This window comes from Spinacia oleracea, chromosome 5 (genome assembly GCF_020520425.1).
Source record: "Spinacia oleracea cultivar Varoflay chromosome 5, BTI_SOV_V1, whole genome shotgun sequence".
Classification (NCBI taxonomy): Eukaryota; Viridiplantae; Streptophyta; class Magnoliopsida; order Caryophyllales; family Amaranthaceae; genus Spinacia; species Spinacia oleracea.
Window position 1 is genome coordinate 57,843,521 of NC_079491.1, and position 13,401 is coordinate 57,856,921.

Consider the following 13,401-nt stretch of genomic DNA (forward strand, 5'->3'; position numbering starts at 1 on the left):
ATCTTTATTGATGTCAGGCTATGCCAAGAATGCCAAACATTGATAGATAATCACGATCAGATAAAGCTCCTTAGCAATGTGAGGAATAATTTGAACAAGACTCTAAAGGTAGGATGGACTTTGTCTTATTGCCTGCACTAATTTCTTGCATGCCTTTCTACCACTTGTAAAGGATATTAGATATATATTTTTGTAATTACTGAATAAGGTAATATGGATGCATTGTGCTTGCTCTGAATCATATTCTTGTCTGCTTGGAAATGACCTTTTCTCTGCTTACAATGGGGTTGGTATATACAAAAATCTAAGATGTAGTCAAGCATATAAATCACCCTGCTTTCTCTTCCTAGCCAACTGCACAAGAGATTCATCTCTTGCAGCGTAGTAGTCTAAGTTACTTGTATATCCTTTCTAAAGTTTCATAACCAACTCTCACCACACTCCTTTCCTGTCTTTTTCTCTCTCTTTTAAATGTCTAGGTCCTTTCCTAGGTTATAGCCATTTTCCTGGGCAGCTACTTTACAGAAATCAACACCAATACTCCGTTTCAGTGGAGGCGGCTGCGTAATCTATGTTATTTAGACTTGGCTACTGGATATGGGTGCGTATCTGGTGGCATACCTGGCTATTTCCTTAAATATTTGCTTGTTTTTGGTTCGGTCTCAACTGTCAAGCATACATATACATGTTAGAGTAATGAGTACCTGACAAGGGTTATTAGGTAAGATGGATATCTGAATAACATAGCCCGTAATCCTGTTTTCCCCAATGTTTGTCTGCTGCGTATTAAGTTTAGGGAGACAAAAAGACATATTTGATATTTCCGCATTGTCTATGTTCTTGGCATATAGGTCAGAGTTGGTCGTTTGAGGAGCATTGGTTATATCCCCTATTGTATGGCATGTGGCATGAGTGAGTGTAGAGCAGTCTCATGTTGCTGATCAAGTTTGAAGTGTCCTACAGTCCGGGACTTTAATATTTTCTTTAAAGTCGACGTTGGGTCGTTTACAGCAAAAAATTTGCTGGATCGTCATAGTCAAGTTTATGGAGTGATTTTTTTCTTTGAGGAGACGTTTTCTGTCAAATACTGCTGGTGATTAATTAAATTTTTATTTTTCTAACAAAACCTTCTATTTTCATCTATCTCACGCAGGATATTGAGGGGATGATGTCTATATCTGTTGAAGCAGCTGAGGCACGAGAATCACTGAGTGATGATATAGAGCTTATCAACACATACGAGGCAGATTAAAATTTTGCATACTTGTTTCTCTTTTTTTTGGTGTTAAATCTTTTTTCCCTGTGCTTAGCCCTGTTAATTATGACAGAGATTGACCGCTCTAGATGGAAAAAGGCGATTTGCATTAGCAGCTGTTGCATCACATAAAGAAGAGGTTGGAAGAATAAGGCAAGCTTTTCCCCCCTGTTGTGTGATAAATTTGGTGGTGGTTGAAGAAAAGAGAGATTCTCAATTATCAGAAAGATAGTTATTAGGTGTAGAAACGTTATCGTATATTTATGAAATGGGTAATACTCTAGCATTTATACATTATATACATATGACACAGTCCCATCACAAATGTCATACCTAAGTATAGCTATTACAATTGGCAAATCTTATTAATAGTTCCTTAAGACATGGTGCCAAACTGCCAACCTCTCGGGAATAAAGCAAAGATGAGCATTGAGCCATTACCGTGAGGACCCAACAGGCTTCTTGATCTCATTACAAGAATAGTGCAAACTATTATTCTCAGTCCGCTTATCTATATGTTGACATTTTGATTATTGTTAATATTAGGCAAAATTGTCAAAAAGTACCTTCTTTTTGCCTCACTTTGTGAGCTAGTACCTTATATTTGCAGTTTTGTCAAATAGTACCTTGAATTAAAAACTTGTTTTAAAATGGTACATTGTTACAACATTTCGGCCAAAATCACAATTTCCAACGATTGATTCCGGATGTTTCCACAATTTTAGAGGGAAATCATCGTGTGTTCACAGGCGCTCATCATATTACCAAATTAGAAATACTTCCAACGCCCTTTCTTCTTCTTATTAACTTCTCTGTCTTCTCTTCTCATTAAAATTTCTTATCTAAGTATTGTTGTGTTGTTGTTCATATAAGAAGTTAATATAGGCGTGTGATTATTGGCTAGATTTGTTAGACACACAATTTTTTTTTGAGGGAAGGTTGAATCAAATTGTGATTTTGGCTGGAATGTTGTCACAAGATACCATTTTTAAAACATGTTTTTAATTCAAGGTACTATTTGACAAAACTGAAAGTATAAGGTACTAGCTCACAAAGTGAGGCAAAAATAAGGTACTTCTTGACAATTTTGACTTAATATTATGCTACAAAAGAACTTGATCTGGAGTCTTGCTCGTGAATTTGGTAGTCTAGTTAAGAGGGTAAAGTTTATATTTACGTATAGGATGAATACTCTGAAGCAACAAGTTTCTCTTGTATGCTTTCCGATACAAGGTGATTGAATTTTGTCTCCATACAAAGTGTGTTGAACCTCGAATTCTAAGTCATGTCAACTCAATTACTGATTCACTGTTTGATTGGATTACCTTGCAGCTGTTGTGTTTGTTTTTTGTTTATGTGGCATTGACATGCAGACTATGCTTGTGCTTTTGATTTCCATATCATGTAATGCTGATAAGACTTACAATACACATTGTCACCCAGAGAATATTTTGAAGATGTAGATCGAACATGGGAGACATTTGACAAGACCTTATGGGGCCACATTAGCAACTTCTATAAGCTTTCTAAAGAAAGGTATGTGCGTGTTTTTCTTAGTAAGATGTAAACTTACTGTTAATTTCTTCAGGGATTATTTTCTTCCGTAGATGTTTTTGATTTAAATACTAGAAGATCACTACTGGCTAGTTCAACAGTGTTACAAAAGTCATTTAATGAGAAAATGCATGCACTTCATTTCTTGGTTGTTAGTTTGTTACACAAGGGCTTAAGGGGAAGAAAAAGGAGGAAGGAGCAGACACCGGGAAAAAAAATGATGTCCTTAGTTGACTGTGAGAAACTTCCCATTTACAGTTTATTTCCTTGTTAATTGCACCAAGCATGGATGTGATTAGTGAGTGATCTGGTACAGGAAGGTACTTCTTGCTCAACCCAGGAAAAAAGTGGACCACCGTAGTGATATGTTCTTTACCATGTATGATTTATTGTACGAAGTAAAATTTCTTAGATCTAGCAATTGTGGACTGTACACATGCCATTTAGCTATCACATATGACTTGTATTGTTAATGGTCATTCAAAGATTCAAAGAGCTGAGAAGTTTATCAGGCATGTCAGTTAAATCTCGACGGGACTTTCTAAATTATTAGAGGTCTAAAGGTTCATGAATTGCAAAGTCAAGTAAATGTAGAAATTTTACATTGTCGGAAGGGGTAATTGTTTAATTCTTCTTACAGTTTCAATTTCTCTTTGGACTAGGAGAGAGAAAGGGCAACTAAGGCAAAAGCCAATGCCCCTTAGAAAAGAATGGTTAGAAATGTCTGAAGTTAGGTTAGGTAATTAGATTATTGAATGAGAGTGGAAAGATCTAATATGGGTTTTTAAGTTGAAATGCCATTGTCTCTGAAAATTGTGTGTAAATAGCTTTTTGGTTTTGTTTGAAGTTTGAACTTATCTTGTGTGGATAACAGGTTTTATGGTCAGTGTTTTTTTTTTTTTTTGTAATCTTAACATTCATATTTTGCCTCTGGAATGCATGTGTGAATGCACTAATTGATACCTGATGATCTTCTTTGCAGTCCACAAACCCTTGTCCGTGCATTAAGGTACGCACATATGTCTGATTCACCTTTTATTTAAATGCTTTATATCACAAGTGGTGAAATTGTCTGCAAATATTTTAGTTTAAGCAATGCATCTGTTTGTTTTCTGCTTAGAGTTCGATGAGGTTGATATATTATGGAGCATTTTTCATGAATGGGATCATACTTCTTTTACCCTTTCTGTTCTTTTTGTTCTTCCATATGTGGAAAAAGATAAATAATACTCCCTGAGGACTATTATCAGGTCATCCTTAAAATTAATGTTTCATAATAATATCTGAAATGGAAAGTAGGCCCTGATTTCACTTTTGCTCCATGTCCAGACATAGCAGAAGGACCATGACTTTTTATTAATATGAAGTTGCATTTCTGAACTCAAACTTAATTTCAAATACTGAAATTCAATCGTGTAATGTTAAATGATGAACTCACTTCCAATGTTTGTGCTTTTGGGGTGGGGACGTGGGGTATATGTTGGAATTCTAGAATAGTGGAAGCCACTGTTTTGAGAAAAAAATGTAAGCACAAAATCATTTTCACTCAACTCCCCTTACGATGGGGTAATACCTTGTAAAAGATAAGAAAACGAGGTATCATATATTCCTCAATTACACCCTCCACTTTCCTCTGTTCACTCAGTTTCTGTAGATACAAAGACCAAAACGAAGCGGAAGTGACTAAAAATAGTGAGGCCCTCTTGGTGAAGAGAGGAGAGATATGGATAGATTACGTTGGGTGAAGAAGTCAGTAGGCCCTCTCTGTCGGGGTTATTAGAGGGTAAAGAAGGGGATACAGTTTGCCAAAACGAATAGAGTGAAAGTGAGGTGGACTCGGAAATACAAATGAAAACGGATACCTAACAAAGGATTCAGAGGGAGTATATATGTCTGAAGTTAAGTATTCTCAACATAAAAGAAGTCGGAACAAAAACCAGTTCGTCCATCGACTTTGACCAACAAACAGGAGCAGGGGAGCATCAACAGGTGGAGGAGAGAGATACTGGATTTTGGAGAGGAGAGAGAGAAAGAGGGAGTTTTTGACGATTTGGCAACCAGAAGTTCATCTCTTTCTGTTTTCAACTAAAAGTTCTTCATCAACTGGCAGGTGTCTATGATTCACAGGTCTATTGATTTTCTTGCAGTTCCAACATCAACGTCAAGACTGTTGATTAATTTGAAACCAGCCGTCGGCAACGATCTTATCTGCAGAACCTTATTTGTAAAAGGTGTGAGGCATACCGAGGCTCAAAGGGTTGTGGAGCCTAGGTGCAAGGCGCAAGCGCCTTTTGTAGGAAAAAGCGCACTTTGTTTGCTTTTTTTTAACATTATTTCCGCTATTAAAAAAGTTGCTGCTATAAAATGATAGTAGTTGCATCGTATTAACCAATAAATGCAATAAAACCAACATATTTTGCCACTATATTTACTTTAAGGGATGCATAATTAACAAAATTTGATTAAAAAAGGAGTTAAAAATATTTAAAAGCAAAGCACTGAGAGTTTAAATATTAAAAGAAGAGGAAAAATCGTGGAGTCTATACCAGCTACAGCACAAAAAGTTGTGCCACATAAAAAAGCATAAATGAAAAGAGATCATATTTAGTGTCTTACTGCCAGAGTGGCAGAGGGAGCGGGTTATAGCTTGCTGACAAAAGAAAGAAAAAAAGGTGAAAAAGTGTCACTTGCCACTCTCTTTTTAACTTGGTAAAAGCTTATACAGGGATGGGGGTGGGCCAGGGGGTAGGAATAATAAGTCACATGACCTCCTTTGTAAAAAAATAAAGTCACTCTGTTTTCAGGGAAAACCACACAAGCACGCATATCAAAAAAGGCGCGCTGCTTGCGCCTTCCAAAAGTGATGTGGGGTAGATAGATAGATAGATAGAGAGAGAGAGAGAGAGAGAGAGGCTGGTGGGTATCGGCGCTGGGGAATTTTAACTGATAGGGTACCATGTCTTTTCGAAATCTTCATTTATTAGACTTTTCAAATTATCTTTGGATGTGGAAATCCGCCAATTGCCGACCCCAAATCATTTTGGGACTAAGGCTTTGTTGTTGTTGTTGTATGTGGAAATCCGCCAATTCTAAATATGAATATTTTTTACAAAAATCTTGATTTCACCTTCTTCCATAATTTCTCAATCCAGCCATTGCAAGCAGTGGCAGACCCAGCTAAGGGCCGGGGGGGGGGGGGGGGGGCACGTGCCATTCCCGAAAAAAAAAAGGAAAAAAAAAATTGGAATTTTGAAATTTGACAACCTTTGATTACTAGTTATATATTTAATCTGCTTAAAAGAGATCAATAGCGCAATTGTCACAGTGGTCAACGAAGAAGGTCGAATTATCTTCGGTGTGCCCTTGTCCCGGGTTCGACACTTAGATTAAGCAGGTTTTGTATATTTTGTCCCCCTTAACTTATTTATCATTTTTTGGGTTCTTTTCAACTAGTTTTTTTTTTCCGGGTTCAACACCTGGATTAAGCAGGTTTTGTATATTTTTTCCCTCTTAACTTATATATCATTTTTTGGGTTCTTTTCAACCAGTTCTTTTTCCTATTGTTCATCAATAAACATCAATTGTATTTTTTTACATATCAAAGCATTTTTTCTTTCTTCCACCTCTTTAATTGGACTATATTTTTTTCTTCTTCTTCAAAGAGTCCACTTCAATAAGAATAAATAATTTCCTTTACCTCCTACGGAATATTCTATCACATTAATCATCTTCATTTTTGTACATTATTTTATAAGTTTTTAGTGATACATTTACAAAAAAAAAAAAATATTCTCAATCAATTTGAACTTTGTGTTATCTAGAATCATTATACGAATTTAACATCATAAAAAAATCTAAGTGTACACACTTTTTAAATTTTATACAAAAAATTATTATAGTCTTTTTATATACTGGAGTAGCAACTACTCCGTATATTTTTTGGACTATATTTTTTTTCTTCAAAAAATCCACTTCGATAAGAAAAAATACTTTCCTTTAACTACTACGGGGTATTCTATCACAATAGTCATCTTCATTTTTGTACATTATTTTTGAAAAAATTTCATTTGTAGTGATACATTTACAAAAAGATTCTTAATCTATTTGAACTTTGTGATGTCTAGAATCAACTATATGAATTTAACACCATTTAAAAAAAACCCTGTGAGTTACCCACTTTTTTATTTTATTCAAAAATTTATTATAATGTCTTTTTATATACGGAATAACAATTATTCGTATAGCTTTTGTGCCACCCCTGACTTAAGATCCCGGGTCCGCCACTGATTGCAAGTCCCAGCAACGGAGTAGTTCCCCACTCAGAGATTACTTTACCACATTCCAAATTCAACGGTTTCAATATTAAACAGTAGATTTCAATGTACAAGATGTTTGTTTCATATTTCAAAAATATGTACGACAACTCATAGTATGTTAACATTGTAAATATCAAATTTTAAAAGGGTAAATAAGAAACAGGGGCACTTTAGGTATTTTAAGTGAATGCTAAATTCCTCAAGAATTGGCTTTTATAATAGAGATTAATGCTTAAGGTATCTTCAAGCTTTTTTTCATCTCTAAGAACAGATCTAGATAGTAGAATATCAATCTGTCCTGGGAAGCTCCCAAGTGGGTCCCATATTACTGGACCATGGGTGTTCCGAAGGCCACAGAGTCCGAGCCTCATCCATAGCATGTTTCCATGCCCTTCATATCACCCAAAATGCTGGAGTCCTGTTTCTGGTGCTAGTTTATTACCCGATGCGGTTATGCCTCAATCCTCCCTATTTGAAGGAAATAAAATAAAGTAAAATTTTGCCAGCTGGTAATAACTGTACTTTGTTAGTGTCATACACTCGTCAGAGGGTGTTCACTGATACCAAATGTTTGGTTGAGTGCTACTGCTTAGCCATCTTTCTACATAGTAAGGGTTTTGTGTCGCATGCTTTTCTTCCGAAGCAGTAGATTATCCTTATTATGTCACTGCTGTCTAAGTTGACTATGTCAAATTTGTATCTAGCTTTTTTCGTGCTGTCTATCTCAATTGTCCGTGAACTTTACAGGGTTGTTGAAATGCAAGAGATCCTTGATCATCAACTTGCTGAAGAAGCTGCTGAGGCCGAGGGAGATGGAGCAATGGCATCAATTGGAAATGCTCGTCGAACCACAAAGTAAAAACTTCCGGCCCGAATTATTTGCATTTATATGGTCCTATATTGTTTTTACAAATCTTTCTTTCCTTCAGGATGAAACACATTATGTCTCCCGACTGTCGATTCTACTTTTCTGATAATGTGTTCACATATGTTGTTTTAAATACTCACCCTCTCTTATCTAAGGAATTCAGCAAACCTATATACATTGAATGTGGATAATTTTGTTTTAAATCAAGACTCAAGAGTAGTTCAGCCTCCTTCAAGGTGCTCTTTCTTTTTGGAAGATCAGCAAGAAAGAATTATATTTAGACTTTTAAAGGGTATACCTAAGAACAGAAAAGTAGACAGCTTCATCAAGTTTGCAAAGACATATCTGCTGACTAGGCTTGAAGTTACATATTTTTAGTTCATCTTCTGTAGCGATCTTCCTCTTTTTCCAAATGGTCTTGGAAGGGAGGAAAATGTTACCAGCCCTTTCATTCGTGTTGCAGATTTACTGATGGACAATATACCTCCGTACTACTATACAATAGAATCATCCTCGTTAGGTTTTGTAATTATCCCAGGATAGCAAATTTATCATGCTGTGGATTGTTTCTGCTGCCAGAAAAGGATAAATCCAAATGCATTTGCGTATCATTTGACGACACTACTTTATGCTCTGGAGTTTCTTGAGCCCCGTTCAGTCGCTGATGCTAATGTCGAATAGGAGTATGGGGAAGAAAGCTGTTTCCAGGAATTTTGAAAAGACGAAAAATCTTTTTAATATTTGTGAATTGGCTATAATAGTGTGTACATTCGTTTGGAACTTAGCGGACTTGAATCAAGTAATAAGATCTTGCGAACAATCATTTGTTGACCACCACCAGCCCGCCACCCCTGCGCTCTCTAAGTTACCGTATCCAGTATCCTTTAGACCCTCAGTTCAAAGTATATCAAGTGACCCTGCTATTTCACAAGAAATCCTTAGTGATAGGATGAGCCATTGCTTTAGTCTCTTGAGATTCATATGGTGGCAAAGTCACCCACTATTTGTTGCTTTTCTTAGCTGATGATGGACTTTATTCATAACCAGTCCCCATACATTCTCAATACGAAGCTTCTTAATAACTAAAATATGATACCTGCAATTGTGATAAGTGCAATGGCATCTGACACATTACAATATTTTCCCAATTACTGAACTTCACATTTTCTTTTTATGCAGCCGCTTTTTCCCTAGGAGTAACTCAACTTGTGAATTCTTTCCTAACTATAACTGTTGCTGTTGTTAGGGATGGGAAAAGAATTAGTGCAACATCTGCTCAGCCGAAGGTTCAGGGAAAAGGCTACAAGGACAAATGCTATGAACAAATAAGAATGACAGTAGAGGAACGATTTAGCAGGCTTCTCACAGAGGTTAGTCTTTCACAACGATAGCTGTTAAAAAGTACGACGGTTCTCTGGGATATAATTTTGGCAAGTGGCAGACTATATGCAAGTTACCTCTCTTTTTTCTCTTACCTTGGCTTCTTGACAAGTCGAGCTATGGAAGTTGTTCTGGATGCAACCAGGATAAAAAGCATAGTACGGGGGGTATGTGATATGTGACAGACAGCTGTTCCCATTTTCCAATATTGATAGGTTGTTTTTTTGGAGGGAAATGATTTGGATTTCTTGATTTGGGTGTCAAGTCTCAAGTGAAATTTTTTGTAGGAATGAATTGTGGATTTAACATCTCTTAATCTCTTGTTGTCGTTCTCAAAGAAAACTCCCTAGTGTGTGCCCTTTTGTTATGTTACATGCAAATTGCAACTGGAGTTTTTTTGTTTGTTATTTTCTTGTCTCCTTACTTAATTTTCGAGCATCTTGAGCCCTTTATACAACTTTATTTATGTTTTTTTTTTAACATTAATGAGTTTCTCATACTTTTAAGTAAATAGTTTGACAACCCCCCTTTCTTCAACCCCAAAGAAAATTGATGAATGGAGGGAAGACTTATGTTGCCAATGGCACTGACATTGTGTTATTCCTCTACTTCTATGTATTTGAGGGTACTCTACAAAGCCAGTTTGTATCTGCTTTGGTACTTTTGTTGGAAAGAATATCTTGCCGCTTGTTGGGGACTTCTGGACAATTAGTCTGTTTTATTTTCTTTTTAGGCAGTTTGGTTATAGATCCTCATTCCTGATTAAAAATTAGAAAGATTTGTCGATATCTTTTTACTAGTGTCTTGTACAGCAATAAAAAGGATTGATTGCAAAGAATGATAGAAGGCAAGCAGTCGAAGCAGTGACAAGGAGGGGTTAAAGAAATTTCTTGGACAAGGAGGGATTAAAATAATTTCTTGGACAGGAAGGGGTTACAATAATTTTTTTTATCATGCTTTGAAGAAAGGAATGAAAGCAGCGTACTTTCTACAAGCTAGAAGCCTATTGTTGTTTTGTGACTAAGACGTTCTCTATAGAAGTCTTGAAATATGTTCTTATTCATTTATTTGAAAACTGCTATCAATCTTCTTTTTGTTTTATCTCTTACTAAATCAGTGTTTGATTCTTCCTTTTTCAAACAAGAGCCGTTGTTTATTGCAATTTGTGATGTGAAACATGTTTTTTTTCTGGTAATTTATGCGAGCAACTAGAATTTTTTGCCTATTAGAGCTGTCTAACTATAGTGTGTATGCCAGCTTGTTATCGAGGACCATAAAGCAGCACTGGAGGAAGCTCGGGCGGTATGTTGAGATCCTTTTGTTCTTTTCCATTTTCTTTCACCTAAGAATATTTAAACTAGCGTTTTCCTTTACAAACAGAACTGTACTTATTCCGATTGACCTACTAATCTACTACTACATGCTTATTATATAGTCATTGCTTACAAGAATTGCAGTTCTTTTTTTCGTTCGTCGGAATGGTTTGAGGTAGTAACATTTAAACCTATATAAAGAGAGAGCATATAGAAATCACAGAGTTGAAATGCCCTGAGGAGCCCTCACATTAGGCGAAGTCTGATGGCTAGAAACCTTTACCAAAGCTAGTTTCTGATCATTCTTCTTTTTTCAACAGTGTGGTCAAGTGAAACATATCCTTCTTGACTTGCTTATTGCAGCAGTTTTGTTTCTACTTTTTGTTGTCTTCCATATCATAGATTCTTCTTTTGAGGGAACATATCATAAATTATGAGCTTAATGTGAATTTTTATGCACATAGTGTATGCCATCTCTTTCTCTCTGTATAGAGGAGTTATCTCCTTTAGTTTATATGTCAGTTTAAACTTGTAACTTCTATAGTTCATTAGTCAGAAACTCAGACCTTCCATGTTCATCACTAATAAATTCATCAGATGTAAATGGTAGGTTCATTAAGGTTAACTTGTAGGCCATTAGTCATATTCACTAATAGTTTTAGATTCATCACTATGTGTTAGGTTAAAATGACAAGTCCGGTCTAACATTTGAAATTGTAGGTTCATCACTTGTAAACTCCAGGTTCATTCTAAATAACGTGTAGAATGCCCAAATTAGTTTGGTCCAACTCTGATAATTTGCGGTTTCATCTCTTGTAAATTGTATGGTTCATTCTCAATACATATTCTAAGGCACAAACATATTTGAAAGCGACGTTAGTTACAGAATCAGATCAAAATAGCTAACCTAGAAAAGGAAGCAAAAATAACCAGAGGCTCCTTTACATTTTCCCATTAAATGCAGACACTCTGCTTTCTGCTCCAAATTTATGTGACATCTACTTCATGAATTCTAAAATGTAGCTATATATCATGTGTAGATCTGTCTTTGCATTGTTATGATGTTGACTCACACTTCCCTAACTCATGGTTTATATATTGCGTTGAAACTATGTTAAATTTCTGCAAAATGTAGTTGGGTTAGAGTGTAACGTGTTTGAGAAACTTAAGGCTGATCTAATTTGTTTAAGTAAATGATTTCGTTTTTACCCATTTATAAATAGGCTGATAAATCTCTTATACTAACCCTTAATTTTTACCTCATTCATGCTGTGATGTGTTAATTTGATATGTTCAACCTATGTTGATTTATTTCAGGCAAAATAAGTTTAGATATAATAAGTTCAGATTAGTTCATAATTCGTATTTTTTTCTTTTACTTTCAACATTTATCCCTTTCACGCTTACAATAGTTTTGAATCAGTTTTGATCATTAATATCCTTAATTCTCTTTAAGCAAATATTATAAAAAGTTTTTATTTTGAAAATACACATTGAGATGAATCCAACAAACTTGCGCATGACTATGTTTGATTTTAAGTATAAATCGGTAACAATTGTCAAAGTAGAATGTGCGAAAAGTATAAAAAGTCGTAACGTTGCGAGCATTAGAAAACGGAGGAAGTGTTAGTTAACATAAGTTCAGATAAGTTAGTAAAAGTCCACATTAGTTGAAATAAGTTGAATAGAACAGACCCTAAGTTAGCTTATGCCTGATGTTCACTCTTTGTTTTCTACGAGGTTTTTCAAAACACAAGGAAGAATAATCCATTGAATCTAAAGAGAATTATATGTGCAACCTTTTCTCTCTAAGAAACTACTTCGTTGTTGTAAGAAAGGGAACTAATTCAAACAATGTGTTGGCCCAAAATATTCATGTTCAAAACTCACAGTACTCCCTCCGTCCCAATATAATCGTCGTAATAAGATTTTCACGGAGTTTTATGGATAAGTTGTTGTTTTCTATAGAAAAGTAGGTGGTGAGAGATAGTGGATTGTTTTTTTAGTTGAATGAGAGAGGAAGTGAGACCCTAACTTTTGGTAGTGGGAAGAGAGATAATAAAATATTAGTGGCTTCACACCATAAAAGGAAGTGTGACAATTAAATTGGGACGAACATAAAAGGAAATTGCGACAATTAAATTGGGATGGAGGGAGTATCACAATATGTATTGAAGTATAGATTCAATGTTTTTCTATGTATCTCTGCAAAGAAATATTTATGATATGGAAGTCATCTAGCACTATGTCATGATATGGAATTGTCGTGATTTGTGGCATCTATTCTTGTTGTACTTCGTCTAGCGCCCTGGAAACAGAAAATGAACCTGAATTAAATTAGTAGGATAATAGGATTCTTATACATTTGCTTATGTTAAGTTTATATTTATTTTCTCTCTGGACTTTTAGATCGGAGAAGAGCTTGGAGATATTTATGACTATGTGGCTCCTTGTTTCCCTCCAAGGTTTGTGTTTTTCAGAATTTTCATTGTGTTCTCTTTGTTTATTTTCATTATTATCAATGCATTCCTGCTCACAGCTTATTAACAACTCTATATCATGGTGTTGGCATTTGTTGCCAACCTTAGATGTTTGTTAGATCTGCATACTGACTTAAAATTTCAATTAAAGAAAGATCGTAGAAAGAGTTTCGGTGATGGTTCTTTAAGATGCCTAGGAGATCTTAGGACCTGTCTTTTCATTATCTTCATTAAC

At 35.4% G+C, this 13,401-nt stretch overlaps 1 protein-coding gene across 1 annotated transcript in view; it reads left to right on the top strand.

The window, feature by feature from the left end:
- Positions 1-13,401, top strand: part of LOC110793028 (exocyst complex component SEC6) — a 40,023-nt gene that overhangs the window by 7,257 nt on the left and 19,365 nt on the right. Inside the window, exons 4-12 of the mRNA XM_021997854.2 lie at positions 18-108; positions 1,154-1,243; positions 1,329-1,408; positions 2,699-2,791; positions 3,792-3,818; positions 7,873-7,980; positions 9,240-9,363; positions 10,631-10,675; positions 13,096-13,151. Of these exons, the coding sequence (XP_021853546.1) occupies positions 18-108; positions 1,154-1,243; positions 1,329-1,408; positions 2,699-2,791; positions 3,792-3,818; positions 7,873-7,980; positions 9,240-9,363; positions 10,631-10,675; positions 13,096-13,151 (714 nt within the window). The remainder of the gene's footprint in view (positions 1-17; positions 109-1,153; positions 1,244-1,328; positions 1,409-2,698; positions 2,792-3,791; positions 3,819-7,872; positions 7,981-9,239; positions 9,364-10,630; positions 10,676-13,095; positions 13,152-13,401) is intronic.